Below are 19,343 nucleotides of genomic sequence, written 5' to 3'. Positions count from 1 at the left end.
TATAGGACCCCATTTTTCAAGCAGCTAATTTAAAGTAATTAGTAGTCAACAGGACAAGAGGAGAAAAACAACATGTCTAAAGAACCATTACCGTCTCTTAAACGTTGCACTATAAAAGTGAAGCCTGTAGTTCTTGGGTGCAAGACAAATTCATATTTCTGGAGTCCATTCTTTTCAGCAAATTCATTACTTCGGGTCTTGGTGTTGTCTGAAGGTATAAAGGGCATGCAAAACGTTGATCAAAATCAGTGTAGTGACTAAGCTACCGAACATCTTAGAGTCAGAGTACATCAGTGGAGTAAGGGATCAAGGAGATTGTAAAAGAGCACCACCATGAAATTATACTTGTTTTGTTTTCTTACATAAATATGTAAAATCATTATTCTCCATGTTCCAACTTTTATTAGGCAAAGTATCTGTGCCATGGCACACTTACAGGACATCACCTTCCTCCCCAATTTTAGGCCAAAACTTGTCACAGACTTGAGCATTCTAGAGCTGTGGGACAGGTCAATCCTAGAAAGAGAGCCTTGGGTAAATCTACTAGGAGCTGGAGATATCAAGTCTTGCAAGTTGTGCAAAATTATGCCCGAGGAACTTCAGACAAACATTATATTGGGCATTTCTCCCACTCTCTATGAAGAGCAAACACCAAGTAGGATTCCAGGAAGAAGGCATAGTTGAGAAGTCAGATCAAAAACAAGGACAATCTGGAGACCTTAAAGCAGCAGCTTCTATTGACCAATAAGCACAGATTTTCTCAATGCAAAGCCTGCCTGGATTTCCTACAATGTTTCACCAATACTGCCCACAACCAATCAGGCTGCTGTTTGTCAGTGAAGGAGGTTTGGGCAGACACAGCCAAGACACAGTGCGAATTATGACAGTATGCCAGCTTAAGGCAGTTTATAGATGGAATGAAGCATTCCAGACATCATGGGTGCTATCTTTAGCTTTCTTGAGCCATTCAGAAGCAGCAGCAGTAGGAGAAACAGAAAGAGCCAAACAAGCAATGGCTTCAGACTCTGGCATGCAGAGCATGACTTTGCCTTTTTATGGTATAAATAAGTACCTTTTCCATTTGTAAATTCTAACTACTCAAAAAGCAGCTTCCAGCTCTCCAGATGGGTACCACAGCCCTTCAGATATGGAATGCAGCACTATTATAAATTTCACTATTATTAAAGCACATGTGCATTCACATATACACAAACACACACAGCTAACAAAAACAAAGGACACAGCAATTAAGAACTGGAAGATAGCAGTAGTGGTGAAGTTTGCTCGCTTGCTTTTGATACGAACATCCCAGCTTGACTTGACACTGCTTGTAAAAAATGGTCATCAGTACACTAACAGGACATAAAATCATGGCACGTCTTAAAATGACAGTGAAACTTCATCAGGAAGATAACTAGACCAGAACATGATGTTACTCCATCATAAAATGTGTGCTGTTCCTGTTATCAGTCTTATTCAGTATTTCAAATTTGCTTCTGAACATAATTCTAGCTGTTGTCCCCAGGAACAAACATTTGAATGTGGTTAATGATTTATTATATTCATGACTGAGCATCTAGAAGGAAGAGAGACACTAGGACCTGCTGTTACACAGAGTCATTCTGCCTGGCAACCCAAGCTAAGAGTAATTGAACTGTATGGATCTCTCACATGTGACAGAAAAAAAAAATTCATCCAACTACCTAGCAACGTCCCCAACACAGTTGCAGCTCTAGTGCATATCTTGATTAATCTGAGGGCAATGGGCTACCTGCTGATACAATACATAAACAATTGTTGCTGTGCTAGGATAAGGAGGGGCAGAGAGAAAAACTTCACCTGATGACACTAGTGTCACATGAACATCATGCAGTCTATAAACAATTGTCCTTATCTTCTCCCTCAAGCTGCCTTCTTCTCCTCACCTATTGTTTGGGCGTGTGCATGAGATGGTGAAATGCGCATCAGTTTGGGAATAGAATGGGTACACTCCAGAACAAAACAGTGGTTTCTACCTTCTTGGGGGACTTAGGCATACAGACTTTTGTACTATTTTCCTATTAGTACTTCCTGCAACCAATACCTGGAAAGCCAGCTCTAGGCATAGCTACATGCACACAAATATTTTTGCCATTTGAAATAAACCGCAGCCTAATCACAAACCACGGAAGCACTCTAAAATGTATTGTATGAAGAAGTACACTTTTCAGATACCTGATTTCTACTAATTACCAACTGAAAAGGCAGAGACAGCAAGGAAGTATACACTGGGCTAGATAGTTGTTCCATTGTACAGGCTATCGCACAAGGTGGAACTGGCAAATGACAACCCACAATGCCTTTTAGTCAGGAAGGCATTACTTCTGAAAACTGTTAACAGGGCTTTAAAAGTACAAGAATACTACTTTAAAAATTGAGTGTGTGCTGTGCTGTGTGTGAATGTATCATCTCACACTGCAGTTTTATACATGTCTACTTTGAAGTAGTGAAGAACACTGTGTTCAATGGGGCTCACTCCCAGGAAAGTGCGCATAAGATTGCAACCTAAACCTGATCTACAGGAAATGCAACAACTGATCAAGAATCACTTGCAAAACAAAACTACTGTCAGGCTGCAGTTGTAAGCACTTACAAGAATTCAGTGGGTTGTCTGATTAAACATAAAATAAAGCTTAAGTAAGCTTAACATTGCACTGCAATTCTTATAAACTACTTTAAAGCAGTAAATACCTTAATAAAATTTTACTTTAATTTTCCATGACAGACCAAATTTGCATTTGCTTGTACAGGTTGAGACTAATTATTTGCGTGGGTTCCATTCCAAGCACTAAAAAAAAAAAAAACACTATAGCAAATCAATTTAAAAACAAAGTTTCTTTGCTCCAATGATTGGAAAACAGCCTTGCTGACCTTTTGACTCTAAGATAAGAGTCATTAAGAAGACAATCAATCAGCACTTCACTCAGCCCCTCCCTTCCCCAATGCAAAATGATCACCTTTCTTTCACTTGCTGGGGTAAGGGAGAGGTCTGCAAGAGAGAGAAGGATTGTTAGCCTGCTGCCCTCTCTCTCTCTCATTAAGGAGGCTGTTGTTAAAGGACTGTTCAGTTTTTAAAACTGATTTTAAAGGGATGCATTTTTCCCCTTCTCCAGGGATCAGCACATTCTTTCTCATTTGCAGGGGCCATTTGTGTTGAGTCAAATTCGTGTATAAATAGGATGGACCTGTACATTAAAGAAAGTTACATACTTATGACACAAAATCTTTCCTGTTCAGAATGACAAAGTAAATTAATGTACCTGTGAGATCCGTTCCTTCAGGAAAGATAAGCAGCTGCAGTGGTTCTTGAATGTCACAAAAATAATCCAGCATTTTTTCAAAATGATTTTTGTCCTCTTCCCATTTCCTCTGAATGAAAATGAAGGCAGCAACCTGCATGGCCCAACCTGGAACAAGTTTAAGAGATTCTTTAAACAAGACACTTATTTATTCCTTGACTCATTAAATCCATAAAACTCATGATACAAAAATTCTCTTTGATAACAGGATATGACAAAACCAACATTTCTCAAAGCTTCTCTGTAAGGAATATAATTAAATAGAATACACCAGTGTTTCCCAAACTGGGGGTCACAACCTTATTGTTGGTGGGTCCAACAGTAAATCAGCTGAATTTACAACAGAATCAAGCAGTAAAACTGACAAACTGATAGCTAAGTGGAAAAATTTATTGAGCCCTATGGAAACTAAAACGGAGTGGCACTCTGTGCATTAATTCATGAGTAGGTAAATGTGCCTCAATTCACTTTGAAGGACAGGCTGAGGGGAACTCAATGCCACCAGAATGGTCCCTGTCCAATAAATGCAGCTCTCCCTCCCCCAAACACTCGAGAAGAAAGTTCCGCCTCCAAGCTGATGAAAGTGTATTGAGCCCTATGTCAATGATTCTCAAACTTTTCAGCACCAGGACCTACTTTTTAGAAAGACGGTCAGGACTCAACAGAACTAAGGTAATTAGTGATGCCTTGGCCAGAGGTGACATAATCAAGCAGGAACATTTTTAACAGTCCCCAGATGACAAACTCAAAATTAAGTAAGTACGTACATCAAAGTTTACAATAAGTTTTTAAAATTTATTTGAAATAAAGAACCTTCATAACCTTCCCATGCAGGTGCTGATCTGTTTAAAAAAATTCCTCAAACATCCCAAAGGCTGAAATCCTATCCACACTTACTCAGAAGTAAGCCCCATTGACCATTATTGTTAAAAGTATATACATAGTAGCTTGTTAAAAGTACAAATCTGTAACTTTTCCCCAAATGCAGTCACAGACCATGGTAGCATCAAATCTACTACAAATGGTTCCTTATTATCCGCATGGATTCCATTCCCAGAACTCCTGCAGATGCCGAAAACCATAGATAATGTGGATAACGAAATCTGTAGTTCAGACATCCCTAAACCCTCCAGAGGGAAATTAGTGCAGCCCTCCCTGGAAGTCAGACGCTGCCTCCCAAGCCCTCAGATCACCATCTGGATGCAACCGAAGCAGAAGGTTCAGGCTGGGTCAAATCTGGCTCAATGCAGGTCCAGGAGACCCATGGGTAAAATCCGTGGGTAAGTAGGCTCAACATTTATTTCAAAAACAAAATTCACCTTGAAATGAATGGGGGCCCACCTGAAATTGGCTTGCAACCCACAGATTGGAAAACACTGCCCTATGTAAACTGAAAAGGAGCAGCACATGTGCATTTTTATTCATGAGTAGGCAAACATGCCTTGGCTGCTATCAAATGTCAGGCAAAGGGGAATGCAAGGCCATCAGAATAGTCCCAATCTGATGAACATTGAATTCACTCCAGAAGTCCCCCCCACCGCCCACAATACTAAGGGGGATCCCGGCAATAAAAAGTTTGGGAACCATTAGTCTAAGAAGAATTCCCCTCTGAAAATTGCAACAAGAAACAAAAGTTGTGTTGCACTTTTTGTTTTAAAACAACATGCACAGAATACCAGTAAGAAGTAAGCTGTGTGTTGTATTTGACATTAAAGTCATGAGCTAGAATACCAGTCAAGCATAGTTCATAAGCAAAAAAAGAAATCATAGACTGCATGGCTCATAACAGAAGACAAGTGAGATCAAAGTTTCTACTGTATATGTTTTCAGTTTTTTGAATATCATAGTATTTTTTTTTATTTTTATTTTTTGCAGCACTTAAAAAACCACACAATATCCTAGAAGAGCATTTGTCAATTCAGGTTTCCTTGGATCCTGGCCTATATGTAAGAACACCCATTATACATAGTAAGAAAATAACTAAGGTTCCATGTTTTTACAATGCAAAATAGCAGATAGTTAAGCATTTGTGATATTTAAAGCGTTTGTGTATAACTGTTTACTAGGTAGATTGCTTTGCAAAAAGTGATTTTTGAATTTAGGGTGTGGAACGATCCAAGTTAATTATCTTTATATTTTTCAATATCTGATTAAAGAGAAGAGGAAGCAGAGTAGAAACAAGTTTACCCTGTGCTTTTCAAGGTAGTATAGGAAACAGAAGGTAGAGGGCTTTGTGAAGACAAAAGGAGGGAAGGAACTATGTACACTACTTTGACCTCTTTGGAGGAAGGGTGGTAAAAGTGTAAAAACTAAACACACACACAATATTTAACTGTCCTAAATCCCACGGGATGCAGTTCCAGTAGTTATGAGAAAACTAAAAGTCACACTGCATGATGACAAATGATTAACTGAAGTAAAGCCTTAATTTTCAGCTTGGAAAAAAGGTTAAACAAATCCTATGAGGAAAGGTTGAGGGAACTTGGCATATTCTCTGGAGAAGAGAAGGCTGAGATGAGAAGGGATATGATAGCACTCTTCAAATACCTGAAGGGTTGTCATATAGAAGAAGAGATAAATTTGCCTCTGGAAGTAGAACTTTATCCAATGGGTACAAACTGCAAGAAAAGAGATTCTGGTTGGACATCAGGAAAAAATTCCTGATGGTAAGTGAAAGGATTGTGAGGGAGGAGGTGGATTCTCCCTCACTGGAGATCTTCAAGCAGAAGCCTGACAACTGCTGGAGATGCTCTAGGAGGATTTCCTACTATAGGCAGGGGTTGGATTAGATGACCTTTTAGGTCCCGTCCAACTCTAAGATTCAGTCATCCAGTGATATAAGGCAGGTTCAAACATAATGCTGATTGTTTCCCATTCTTTTTCCCATCCTGGTTTTCAGGAGAAGCATAAACCATGGCTTGCTTATTTAGATGAAAATAGCAAAGTATGTCATGAAGAGAATCACAGCAACTAAAATGAGGTATAACAACTTGAAAGATGAGAATGTCTGCAAAATGGAGTACAGAAAATTTAGATAAACAGCATTAAGACTGGACAGGTGGACCCCAGATCTGCAGATCCTGTATCTGCTCTTTCAATTATACGAGAATTGGGGGGGGGGCATGCACCCATTAAACATTCTTTAAACGCTTATGGGGATGTGTTTTTTGCTTAAAACAAGTCACTTATGCTTTATGCTTATGGCACAATAAAACAAACTGCCGGCAGCCTGAATGCCTGATGAAACTAGATGGAATGCTAAACAGAAAGCAGTTAACTTCCGCTTCCTGTTTAGTGTTCCATCTAGTTTTGTCAGACATTCAGGCTGCTGCAGCCTCCTTTCATTGTGCTATAAGCATGAATGCTTATAGCAACCTGTTTCAAGCAAGAAACATTTCTCAGTAAGCATTTAAAGAAAGTTAATAGGTGCAAGAATGGGGGCACTATTAATACAGGCATCCTCCGTATCCATAGTGGGTCTGTGGAACAGATCCCCCACAAATACAGGGGCACACCTACAATTCTATAAATACTAACCTGAGAATAAGCCGCACTGAACTCAGCAGGACTTGCTTCAAAGAAGGCATGAATAAAACTGCATTGCAAGAGCATTAATTTTTTTCTCCAAATGCTCAAGTAAGCAAAAGATGTTTATATGCAGGAAGTTTAACTTCTCTGTAGATGATGGTTTGGTTTGTTTATTCATGTGATCTGTCACTATTACACACAGAATAGGTTTATCACTGAATTTGCCACACTAATCTAGGCTATCTTGTTTAATCTGTAGGAGGATGGATGATCCATCTTAGAAATGGGGGAAGGGGCTGGCTAAATGGTCCTTTGTTCTCCAAAACTATAATTCTATCAATTTCTTGTAAAATTCTTCAATAAAGAGACAGTCCTATTGGGCTTCATGCTTGTTTAAACATCGTATGCAAAAGACAAGAACAACCAAGCCAGGACCACAAACTATACCAACCAAGCTGCTTCTTTGTCTAAACATCAGCATACTACCCATTCTCAGCACAATTTTAAAGCAGTGTTGAAGTTCATGCTTTAAAAAAACCTGGCATGCATCTTTCTGAGGTAAACAATTTTGCAAGAGCGATAACACTACAAAGAACACTTTCTAGCACTAATTCCCAAAGCTACCTCATAATATAAATAACTCTAAAGTAATTAAGTCTGATAGCTCTAGAAGAAATTGCTGAAGACATTGTGTCACTGTTCCTCAGACTCTCATAAGAGACTACTGCCCACAAAGCAACCCAAAAGCTATTGATACGATACCTAGATTAATGAGGGCCTATGCTCCAACACACACCTTTGGCCCTCATAAAATATTCCTCCACAAAGTCAGAAGAGGCCTTCCTCTAAAAATACATAGATATGCCCATTTCCACAACTTAGTTATGTGCACGTTGGTTAGACTTGGAATGCTTTGTTATGCCAGTTTTTCATGTGGTAAATCCATCTTTACCAAATCACTAGTGAGGTTTGCATGAAAAACTGCAAATCCAACTTAGTCTGTAAAAATAGTCTACAATGGTAGTCTACAAAAAATAGTCTTCAACATCACAGCCTTCAGTCTTGAATCAAACTCTGCAAAAAAAGAGTTGCTTTGAAAAGATCCCAGTTACTGATAGATGTATTCTGACTAACTTCTACTGATAATAATTTTACCAAGTGCTCCACTCATTACTGACAGGCGTGATGAAGTCTTAAGAACTGGAAGAAATATGAAAAAGGCAAAATGTTTTCCAATACATACTTTTATTCTTATTATACCAGTTGAAGGTATGATGTGTAAGATAAATTTTACAGATTATCTGGTGAAAAAGAAGAGACAACCAAGTAATAAGAGACATGATTATGTAATGCCTCTGCTACTGAAAATTTGCTGAGAAGTGAAAGCCTGATAATTTGAAGATTCATTTCATTTCAGTATATACAACGTCTGTAAATGTTTCTTAAAAGCTGCCTCTGAAGAAAGACAAAGCAGCTTTCTGCTGATACTAGTTGAGAGATCAAAGCAACAGCAAGGAAACAGAATATTATAGTAACTAACAGCACAATTCTAACTTGCGCTGGAACAGGCAAGCCAGGAGGACCACAGTCTTATAATGTGAAGGACAAGCAAACCAACTAACTTCAAAGCTGGTCATGTTTAGTGAAAACCACTTTCAGTTCCAATTCAACCACTAATAAGGAATATAATAACTAAGGATAAACAACCAGTAAACTTAGGTGTATATATACACAATAAAGACCATTTTTGTGGATAAGCAAAATGAAGAAAGGGAAATTTCAATATGGGCTCCATATTTGGCTTTTCACAAAATGCAAATTATTTTGTACAACAGTCTCTTCAAATATCTAGAAAGTAAAAAATGCAAATAAGCCATCAAGTGTATATCCATGGTTGAAAACCTCTTGGCTACATTTGAAGAATTTATTTTTACTATAGATTCTGTCCCTGGTTACCGTAAATGGAAACCAAGTATTAAACAAGGTTATTTTCTTTCTGTCACTGGAGTTCCATCAAATATAACTCAACAGAACCATGGAAGCTGGAAAACAGGCTTCCTTGGTAGACTGAGGTCAATCTCTTACCAACACACCTCATATGTATCAGATTGTAAAGAAGTTATTTTTTCAATCATTTTAGATTTGAAGGTAAAACAATCTACATATTTAAGGGCTAAGAAAACACTAGAGTGATAAAACACATCACTAAAAAAAATGAGAGAAAAGCTAAAATCAAATGACTGTATTTGATTCTCTTTATTAGCGTTCTCTTTATTTGCAAATTCACTTATCTGGGGCAGGAGGTCTGGTCTAGAGGGCTGAGCCTCCATCTGCCTGAAGATAACATCTGAAGGTTGCCAGTTTGAGGCTACCGGCACCATGAATGGCAAGACCTTGAAGCAGCTGACAAGCTGAGCCGAGTTATTCCACCTGCTCTTTGGAAGGAGCTGCTTGTCAGCCTGTGTGGGAGGAGGCCAGAAAGTGATACAGACCGCAAAAGTTCCACCTGAAATGTTGTGTGGTTCTTGAAAGATAGAATCTTTCTTTAACTGTAAAAATCCCTACGGGGATTTAAACAGCCTGCCTATGTAAACCACCTTGAATAAAGTCTGAGGATAAATCTGATGACCAAGAAAGGCAGTATATAAATACCTGTATTATTATTATTATTATCATCTGAGAGGGGCAGAACTGCCACCTACCTCATCTATGACTCTCATAGATTATCTCATATTATTCTCATTATCCACAAATACTGTGGCCAGGGCAAGCCCAGGGAAGGAGCCAAGAAATAGGTGGAGAAGGAGGAAGGATGAAGCAATCCTCCTCCCCAGTGTGAACTCTGAAGCCTTGTTGCTGGGTCAGCAACCTTCAACAAGCTGACGGATAGCCAGCACAAAGGAAGAAGCAGCAGATGTTGGTGATGTTGATGAGCCTTTGCACAGCCCCATAGATTTCAAGTTAAGATTCAAGTTCATAGAGTATATGGTGAAGTAGGTTCCCTGGAACTTAACCCTATTTTCCCATAGGCTCAATGATTCCGTATCCACTAATTCAGTATCCACTAGGTTTTCCAGGAATCTAACCCTAAAGGAACAAGAACTGACTGCATTTTAACACAGCATATAAGACAGCCAACAACAGGATATAAAAAGCAAATTTGTTGGTGACCTACCAAATCCTGGAACACCTTTGAGACTTGATTTGAGACAAATTTTTTCAAGTCTGAGGTAGCTATATCTCAGCAGGCAATTCCATAGGAACATCCAATCCATTCGTGTTCGATGGTTCATGATAATGACACTTCTTTCTCCAGGAATGAATCCATCACCAGTTATAACCACCTTTGCACCAAACACGATCTCCAGCAATGCCTAAAAAAATAAATTTAATGAAATGAGTTGCATGCAAATATCTGAGAGCAGCTAAGTACCAACAGAAGTCAAGAAACAGCATTTCAAAGCAAGTTTCCCATAACCAAAGCCTAGCATTTCAGATTTACCAAGTGAAACTTTTTTTTAAAACCAGAGGAACCACCCACAGTATATGCATAATCTAAAACTTTCCTAATATGAATGAGGATTACAATAGCAACCAAATGGTTATTGACAAAGGCCTACTCAAACAATATGTACTCACAAAAAAACACAAAAAAACAACCCTTTGGGTATGGTGGAAATGAGAAAATATTCTGGACACGTACTCTACCTACCCATAAAGAATGTAACATTTTTCACTGATGTAACTGCAGGATCCACCTCACTTCAGTAAAAGAACAGAGACATATGTCTACGCATTTACAATTAACTGAAAATATATTTCAATTACTTAAATTAATAATTTCAGTTACTACTGCATGAACAAATTATGAATATCTGCTCGTAAACAAACAGCTAGAGCAGGAAATACTTTTAACAGTGAAGTTTACCTGAATATTTTATTCAAATACTGTAAGTCGGATCCAATAGGTCAGTGTTTCTCAAACTGTGGGTCAGGACCCACTAGATGGGTCGCAAGCCAATTTTGAAAGGGTTCCCATTCATTTCAATATGTATTTTATTGTTAATAAATTGGACTTGATGCTACCATGGTATGCGACTGTACTGGGGTAAGTGTGGATAGGACTGCAGCCTTTGAGATGTTTGGGGAATTTTTAAAAAAAACAGATCAGTAACTGCTTGGGAGGGTTAGAAGGGTCTTTTTTTAAAAATAAATTTTTTAACATTTACTTTTGTAAACTTTTAATTTACTTAATTTGTTTGATTTTGTCATATAGGGGGTGCTAAAACTTTCCTGCTTTTGATGATGTCACCCTGGCCAAGACATTACTTCCGGTGGGTCCCAACAGATTTGTCATTTGAAAAAGTGGGACCCAGTGGGTCCCTAAACAGTTTGAGAACCATTGCAATAGGTTGTTTCACAAAATGGAAGACCTGTATTCATATAAAAGGGAAGGATGGCAAATTTTCCCAATCCTTGTTCCCTCAGTTGCATCCTGTGCCCCTGCTGAAAAACACCTCCCATAACAGTCAGTGATATGTTTTTGGGGAGCACAAGGGACAATAAAAAGGAAATGCGGGTGGATGGGGGTGAACTGGCATAAAAACCATCCCTCCCTCCCTCCCTCAGTGAACAAAAATTCTTCCATTACTAGTTGGGATTCAACTTTATACCATTTAGGAGAAAACACACACAGGAAAAATATGTGCGTTTGAACACTAATTCAAACCAAAAGTTTGCTAATTGAAAAAAGAAAAAACTTTAATGGTTCATTAACCATTTTCATCCTAATCATGTTAACATTGAGGAATAAATTAACTCTGGAATTCTGTCTTATACACATAGCCCTCTTACAAGATAAATCATTTCTAACGAGAAGCAATTAATGATTTTTTTAATTAGGCACTTCAGTATTTATGCATGACAAAGCAGCTAGAGAAACACACACCATGAAATACATTTGTTATTCCCTCTACTTATATTAGCAGCCACTGTATTCTCAAAGCATAAAGCAACTTCTTGCTTAAAACAGGGGTTTGACAGAGCAGAATCTTTAGATGAAAGAATGCAAAGTTTAGAATTTCCAAGCATTCTTGCTTAGACAGACTCTTTTTTCTTAGTATAGAATCTCATGCTCTGGGGCAGTGCAACAGTAATTTACTATACCACATTACTATGTAAGTGACTAGACAGTACAGGTAAATTCCTGGTATCCACATCCATCCATACAGGTATCCTGTATATGGATACATCCATACAGGTATCCACTGATTTGATTTACCACCGATAACAAGGTCCGCCTTTAAATGCTTCGTAACAAGGGCAAAAAGCACCAAAATCCAATTTCCTACCTTTGTGCTTTTAAATAATTATAATTTCATTCCATTTGATTCCATTATTCACCTCTGAATGTGGTGTAGCGTCTATACCAGCTGTGCTCAAAGTGCTGACCACTGAGCACCGGGTATGTGATTTCTGGAGCACCATGTCCCTTCATGTCCCCTGATCAGAACAACACGATGCTCTGGGCAGTCACATCCACCTGGAAATCTGGACTCAACAGGCCAGAGCATTGCATCATCCCAATCACGGGACATGAAGAGTTGTGGCGCTGTGGAACGAGGAGCGCCGGTCACAGGAGGGACGGATTCGGTCGAACACCAGATCTGGCCCTTGAGCTGGGGCTTGCCCAGTCCTGCTCTATACCAATGCATTCTGAGGCAACAACAGAGGAGCAAGAAACCTGGAAGTGAGTCTTCAAAGCTATTTTTCCACTGATTTGGTATCCACTGATTATTTTTATCCACCAGGGGTTCCAGAACATAACCTGTACCCACACCTATGATTAACTATGATGATCTCTCAAAGATCTAACACGACCATTATCCAGGAAAATGAATCTCAGACAATGTCATGAGAAAGTCACTCATTTGTTTCTATAATAATTTTTTATTATTATTTATCTGATTATTTATAATTATTTATTATTTAAATAAATATTCATTTATTATTATTTATTAATAATAATTTATAATTATTATAATTATTTATTATTTATCTGTGGAGATAAAAACTCCACAGATTTCAGAGGAAGATACCTCAGATAAATTGTGCTTTGAGTAGTAGCCTGAAATGCTGTCTTCTGCATTGTCAGTCACTACAACAGAACTGAGTAGAGGAGGTGACAAAAGACTGACACATTGATCCAGGTTGGAAAAACAAGAAAACAATTTTATTACAGGTACAACCTTATAAAAAAGCTAAAGAGACTTGAGTATGGTAGCAACCAGCTCAGATGCTGTGACAGACACCAACTGGAGAAAAATGAAGGAAAATGGCCAAGGCATTTCTCAATCAACTACTTGGAGGGGGCATTTTCAGTTGTGCTGTTGCTTCTAGTTCTCAAATTTTCTAAGGTCTCTTAAAGCAGAACCTCATTTAAAACTCCAATTTATTCAGGTTATGCCTGAGTCTCTGCCTCTAACCAAATGCACGCACTGTAACAGCAGTGTTCAACTTGTAATTATCCAAGATATGTGTGACAATGGCACCACCATTCTCCCTAGTTCTGGCCAGTAAATAATTCTAGCCTAAGAATCTTTAGTTTACACGCTATGTTGTGTACCTCAGATTAGTGTGCACACTCAGAATATGATTTATGGCGCTGATCTGCGTCTGTGATTTTGCATGAATAAAAACATGTATGTATGACTGCTCTATTTGCTAAATGTCCCACTGTAAACTCTTCACTGTTATTTTGAGCAGAAAAAGGACAAAATGTGCTAGATAAAAGTGACCTGACAGTCACAGCTGTAGCATTGCAATCTGTCTCAGACAGTAACACCTGGGAGATCAAGGGACATATTCAAACTGCTTATTTTACTTGCAGAAAAAGTTATGTTTCCATAAGTGGGGATTGAAGAGAGATTTTCGCCAGTCTTGTATTTGGAGGGACACAATGACATGCAGAAGGAAGGAGAGATGGGTGAAAATAGTTCCTTCCCCCTTTGAGTGAACAGAGTTTCTTCTGCAAACAGAAATGGGTAGGATACAGTTTGCTCAAATAAAACTAATATTATACATGAAACAAAAAATACCACATCATAATTAAAAAGCAGGTTATTTGGAAAACCCAGCATTTCAAGAATACCGTTTACAGCACCGCCTTGTCCATATTTGGCAAGAAGACCAACAAGGCGGCAGACTGGTTTGAAGCCCACTCTGAGGAGTTGACACCAGTCATTGAGGAAAAGAGGAGAGCTCAAGCAGCATACAAGGCCTATCCCAGTGAGCGCAACCTGCAGGTCCTCCGAGCTGCTCGCAGCAAAGTCCAACAGACTGCCAGGAGATGTGCTAACGACTACTGGCTCCAGCTGTGTTCTGAGATACAGATAGCAGCTGACACGGGCAACATCAAGGGGATGTATGACGGTATCAAGCAGGCCCTAGGTCCAACGCAGAAGAAAATGCCCAGAAGAAAGTCTGCCACAGGCGAGGTCATCCAGGATCGGGCGCAGCAGATGGAACGCTGGGTGCAGCACTACTCTGAGCTATATTCCAGAGAAAATGTAGTCACCGAAGAAGCACTGAACAACATTGAGTGCCTGCCTGTGCTGGAAGAGCTTGACAGTGAACCAACCCTAGAAGAACTTCACGTGGCCCTAGACTCCCTTGCCTTTGGCAAGGCACCTGGAAAAGACAACATCTCTGCTGAAGTCCTAAAGTGCTGTAAAGAGATCATCGTCACTGAGCTGCATGAAATCCTCTGTCTTTGCTGGAGAGAAGGTGGAGTACCTCAAGACATGAGGGATGCAAACATCATCACACTGTACAAGAACAAAGGTGACAGGGGTGACGGCAACAACTACCGCGGCATCTCTCTCCTTAGCGTTGTAGGAAAGCTGTTTGCCCGAGTTGCACTAAAGAGGCTACAGGTACTTGCAGAGAGCGTTTATCCAGAATCGCAGTGTGGATTCCGAGCCAACAGGTCCACCACTGATATGGTGTTCTCCCTTAGACAACTGCAGGAAAAATGCAGGGAACGACAGCCACTCTTTATAGCCTTCATAGATCTCACGAAGGCTTTCGACCTGGTCAGCAGAGACGGCCTCTTCAAGATTCTCCCCAAGATCGGATGTCCACCCAGGCTCCTCAGCATCATCAGATCTTTCCACAAGGACATGAAGGGCACTGTATTCTTTGATGGCTCCACATCCGACCCCTTTAACATCCGAAGCGGAGTGAAGCAGGGCTGTGTTCTTGCACCAACCTTGTTTGGGATTTTCTTCGCTGTCCTGCTGAAGCAGGCCTTTGGAACTGCAACAGAAGGCATCTATCTTCGGACCAGATCAGACGGAAAGCTCTTCAACCTCTCCAGACTGAGAGCAAAGTCCAAAGTACAGCTGAAATGTCTGCATGACTTCCTCTTTGCCGACGATGCAGCTGTCACTACCCACTCTGCCAAAGATCTCCAACAGCTCACGGATCATTTTAGCAAGGCCTGCCAAGATTTTGGACTGACGATTAAGAAAACACAGGTCATGGTTCAGGATGTGGACTCACCTCCCTGCATTACAATCTCTGCGCATGACCTGGAGGTTGTCCATGACTTTGTGTACCTTGGCTAAACGATCTCCGACACTCTTTCTCTTGATACCGAACTAAACAAGTGCATCGGTAAAGCAGCTACCACGTTTTCCAGACTCACAAAGAGAGTCTGGTCCAACAAGAAGCTGACGGAGCATACCAAGATCCAGGTCTACAGAGCTTGTGTCCTGAGTACACTTCTGTACTGCAGCGAGTCATGGACTCTTCACTCACAACAGGAGAGGAAACTGAGCGCTTTCCACATGAGCTGCCTCCGACGCATCCTTGGCATCACCTGGCAGGACAAAGTTCCAAACAACACAGTCCTGGAACGTGCTGGAATCCCTAGCATGTATGCACTGCTGAAACAGAGACGCCTGCGTTGGCTCGGTCATGTTGTGAGAATGGATGATGGCTGGATCCCAAAGGTTCTCTATGGAGAACTCATGCAAGGAAAGCGCCCTACAGGTAGACCACAGCTGCGTTACAAGGACATCTGCAAGAGGGATCTGAAGGCCTTAGGAGTGGACCTCAAAGGTGGGAAACCCTGGCCTCTGAGTGGCCCGCTTGGAGGCAGGCTGTGCAGCATGGCCTTTCCAAGTTTGATGAGACACTTGGCCAACAGTCTGAGGCAAAGAAGGAAGGCCCATAGCCAGGGAGACAGACCAGGCACAGACTGCACTTGCTCCCGGTGTGGAAGGGATTGTCACTCCCGAATCGGCCTTTTCAGCCACACTAGACGCTGTTCCAGAACCACCATTCAGAGCGTGATACCATAGTCTTTCGAGACTGAAGGTTGCCAACAACATACCTAGCATAGCAAAAACTGTTTTTAATACAGTCTCTAATTTATTAAAAACTATGATCTATCCCACAGATCAGGTGTCTCCAAACTTTTTGGCAGAAGGACCACATCATTACAGATATTCTTCTTCGATAAAAACACATGGGAGTTAAAGAAACTGGAAAGAACACCTCTTGCCCAGGGAAGACACTGCACAGTGGGGAGATTTAGATGCACATGAGGTTTCATTTCATCAAACGGGGAGTCAGATCCGGGGGGGGGGAAGGGGAGTGAAAGAAACTGGAAAGCAGCACCTGATTTACTCAGATGTAGACCCTCTTCAGGAGGAGGGGCAGCGGCGCCTCCTAGGGTCTTGTGTGGGGTTGTAGGATTCCTTGCAGCCTCACCTCTCGCCTGTCCAGTCCCCACATTGCGCAAGGAGCTGGAAAAGCCTTGGGGGAGCAAGGGCAGTGGGGGGGCAGCCTTCTGGCCCGGTGCTCCCCCGCGCCCACTCAGAGCTGCTGCACGTACTCACTTAAGTCCTGCCTCCTGCGAAGGCAGGGAGCGGAACAGGGGTGTCCTGGTTGCTGCGGCCGCCGCCGCTGCCCTTGTCACCAGACTGATGGAGGGCAGGGAGCGCGCGGGGAGCGACCTGCGCTGCCCACTCCCAAGTGCACAGCTGCGTCTGTGGCGGGCACGGAGGGAGGCACGCTGCCCCCACACCAGGGAGCATCTGGCAGGGAGCAGGCAGCACAGGACGCTCCCTGCATGCTCCCTGCCCTCCATTGGTCTGGTGACAACGGCAGCAGAAGCAGCAACCAGGATGCCCCCGTTCCGCTCCCTGCCTTTACAGGAGGCAGGACTTAAGTGAGTGCGTGCAGCAGCTCTGAGTGGGCGCAGGGGAGCACCAGGCCAGCAGGCTGTCCCCCCACCGCCCTGCCCTCTCCAGGGCTTCTCTGGCTCCCTGCGCAGTGGAGAGACCAGCCGGGAGGCTGCCAGGAATCCCACAACCCCACAGAAGACCCCAGGAGGCGCTGCTGCCCCTCCTCCTGCAGAGTCCCTCCCTGTCCCAGGCAGGGTGCAGATGGCCCCCTTGCCCCCTCAGTCTGCCTGCACGACTGCGCAGAAGGGGCGATTCTTCCACCATTTCCGGGCGCAAACTTATTGCCTTATAGGCAAGTATCTACGGTAGTTAAAATTTTCATTTCAGATGAAAACAAATTACTGCCCAATGTTCTATAAGTTTATCAGATAGCTGTCATTCCTGAATCCTTGTCTAGTTTAACAGTTTTGTCCATGTGCCAAATTTAAGTGCCTTAAATTTAGAAGAAATTGAGTTTTTTGTTGCGGTTTGTTTTAAGTTTTCAAATTAGCTCTTACGTTTATTGTGGAAGCATGCTGAAGATGAATAAATTCCCAATCACACTTCTCTACCTTTTCAGATCTCATATATGGATACATAATAGATCAGAAAAGCTGATAATCCACAGTGAACTGAATCCAACCAATGAGTAGTTGGATAATAGTGCTACAAAGATAATAGTGCTATTCTGAACACTGGCACAAGAATTCACACCACTCTATGAAAGGTAAGTTATCGAAGTAGTTTGCACAGTTCTGCTTGTGCAAGAGACTGCAGAAGAGTATCTTCAGATTCAGTTTCGTCCTTCTCCCATAATGTTCAAGAACCAGGTGAAAGAAATAAACATTTTGCAAGCAGAAGACACCTCTGGATTTAATAGAGCAGATTAATACCTCCACATGATCTGTATTTTTGGACATTACCATCATATCTGAATGGAGTTGGTTGAGAAAAATTCACACCTTCCAATGTCATAGGTATTCTTTAAGCTTAAAGGATTGCAGCAAGTATTTTGTTGCTTTTGTTTTTACATTTTTATTTGTATCATTTAATCTTCTATCCTTTTTAAAATGGTTTTAAATTATTGTTCTTCATAGATTTGTTGTACTTTTATTTTTTTTAATTGTACACCACCTTGGGCATAGGAAAGATGGTAAATAAATCTTTCAAATAAAATAAATGCATTTTATAAAAAATTCCATACATTGTGTGGAGCAATTACACCTCATTTTTTTTTCCACCATTTCCTTTGGAAATCTTCAGCTCAAACCACATTCATATGTAACGAAAGAGCAGGGTTTTTTTTATAATGGGAAGCAAAATACCCTTAATTTCCTGTAATAAATTTAGCCCATTCCAAGCTGCCTCTTTCCTTTTTCTCAGCATTTACTGTACAGCAATATTAGAGCAGAGTGCAGAGAACAGCTGCTCCTTGGGCCTTCATCAGGCCCAGCACAAACCCTGGCCATTATAGTTTGCTTAAAGTTTTGGGCCCTTTGTAAACTTATACTTCTGGAGTAGTTAGGGAGTTCCAAGTATGCAGAAGCCATTACTTATTTTGAGATAGTCCCATTCATTTTCAAACTGATGGGCATTGGACCTATCAGTTGAAAGGCTGACTAAGGTTGCTGGTAGGATTGATGATGGGCAAAAATGGATTGGCCCTGCTCTTTCAGATCTTTTCTACTCAGGAGAAAGGTAGAACACAGGTGCAGCCTATTTATCCATGGATTTTTCATCTTCAGATTTGTCTCAAGCAAATTGGGTGGGGGTACAGAAAGTCACACACACCTTTGCCTCCTTTGCCCTGCACTGGCGTCTCGACCTGTTTCCAGGCAGCCCAAAACACTGCAAAGAGGCTCCACCTCTAATATATTCATGTGAATTTATGTAAATTTATTCAAATTTGAAATGTAAATTAATTCATTTTTTTCCTGGCCCCCGACACAGTGTCAAAGAGATGATGTGGCCCTCCTGCCACAATGTTTGGACATCCCTGTCTTAGAATGATGTTTTTGGTGATTTAAGAAAGGGTGACTTTATATGTGTGAGCAACTTACCACTGGAAGTGTAAGCCAAGTAGCCACAACACGATCTGTGATCCATCGATACCAAGCTGGGGAGACAAACATCAATGGCAGCAAGGGACCAAGCATGAAAATGCTTCCGAAAAAGCTTCCCAAGAATAGTGCAAGTACAAAATAAATTCCTTTCCATGACACCATGGCTCTGAAAGACAAAGGAG

General features: G+C 41.1%; 1 protein-coding gene across 3 annotated transcripts in view; it reads right to left on the bottom strand.

The window, feature by feature from the left end:
• LCLAT1 (lysocardiolipin acyltransferase 1) overlaps window positions 1-19,343 on the bottom strand; it is a 154,851-nt gene that overhangs the window by 74,329 nt on the left and 61,179 nt on the right. For all 3 annotated transcript variants that reach the window (XM_066618672.1, XM_066618670.1, XM_066618671.1), the window contains exons 3-6: window positions 19,159-19,327; window positions 10,042-10,240; window positions 3,300-3,446; window positions 92-208 (exon numbers count right to left, since the gene is read on the bottom strand). In XM_066618672.1, the coding sequence (XP_066474769.1) occupies window positions 92-208; window positions 3,300-3,446; window positions 10,042-10,240; window positions 19,159-19,323 (628 nt within the window). In that variant the 5' untranslated portion in view covers window positions 19,324-19,327. The remainder of the gene's footprint in view (window positions 1-91; window positions 209-3,299; window positions 3,447-10,041; window positions 10,241-19,158; window positions 19,328-19,343) is intronic.

This window comes from Tiliqua scincoides, chromosome 1 (genome assembly GCF_035046505.1).
Source record: "Tiliqua scincoides isolate rTilSci1 chromosome 1, rTilSci1.hap2, whole genome shotgun sequence".
Classification (NCBI taxonomy): domain Eukaryota; kingdom Metazoa; phylum Chordata; class Lepidosauria; order Squamata; family Scincidae; genus Tiliqua; species Tiliqua scincoides.
The sequence above is the reverse complement of the archived record's forward strand: the minus strand, read 5'-3'. Positions and strand labels throughout refer to the sequence as shown.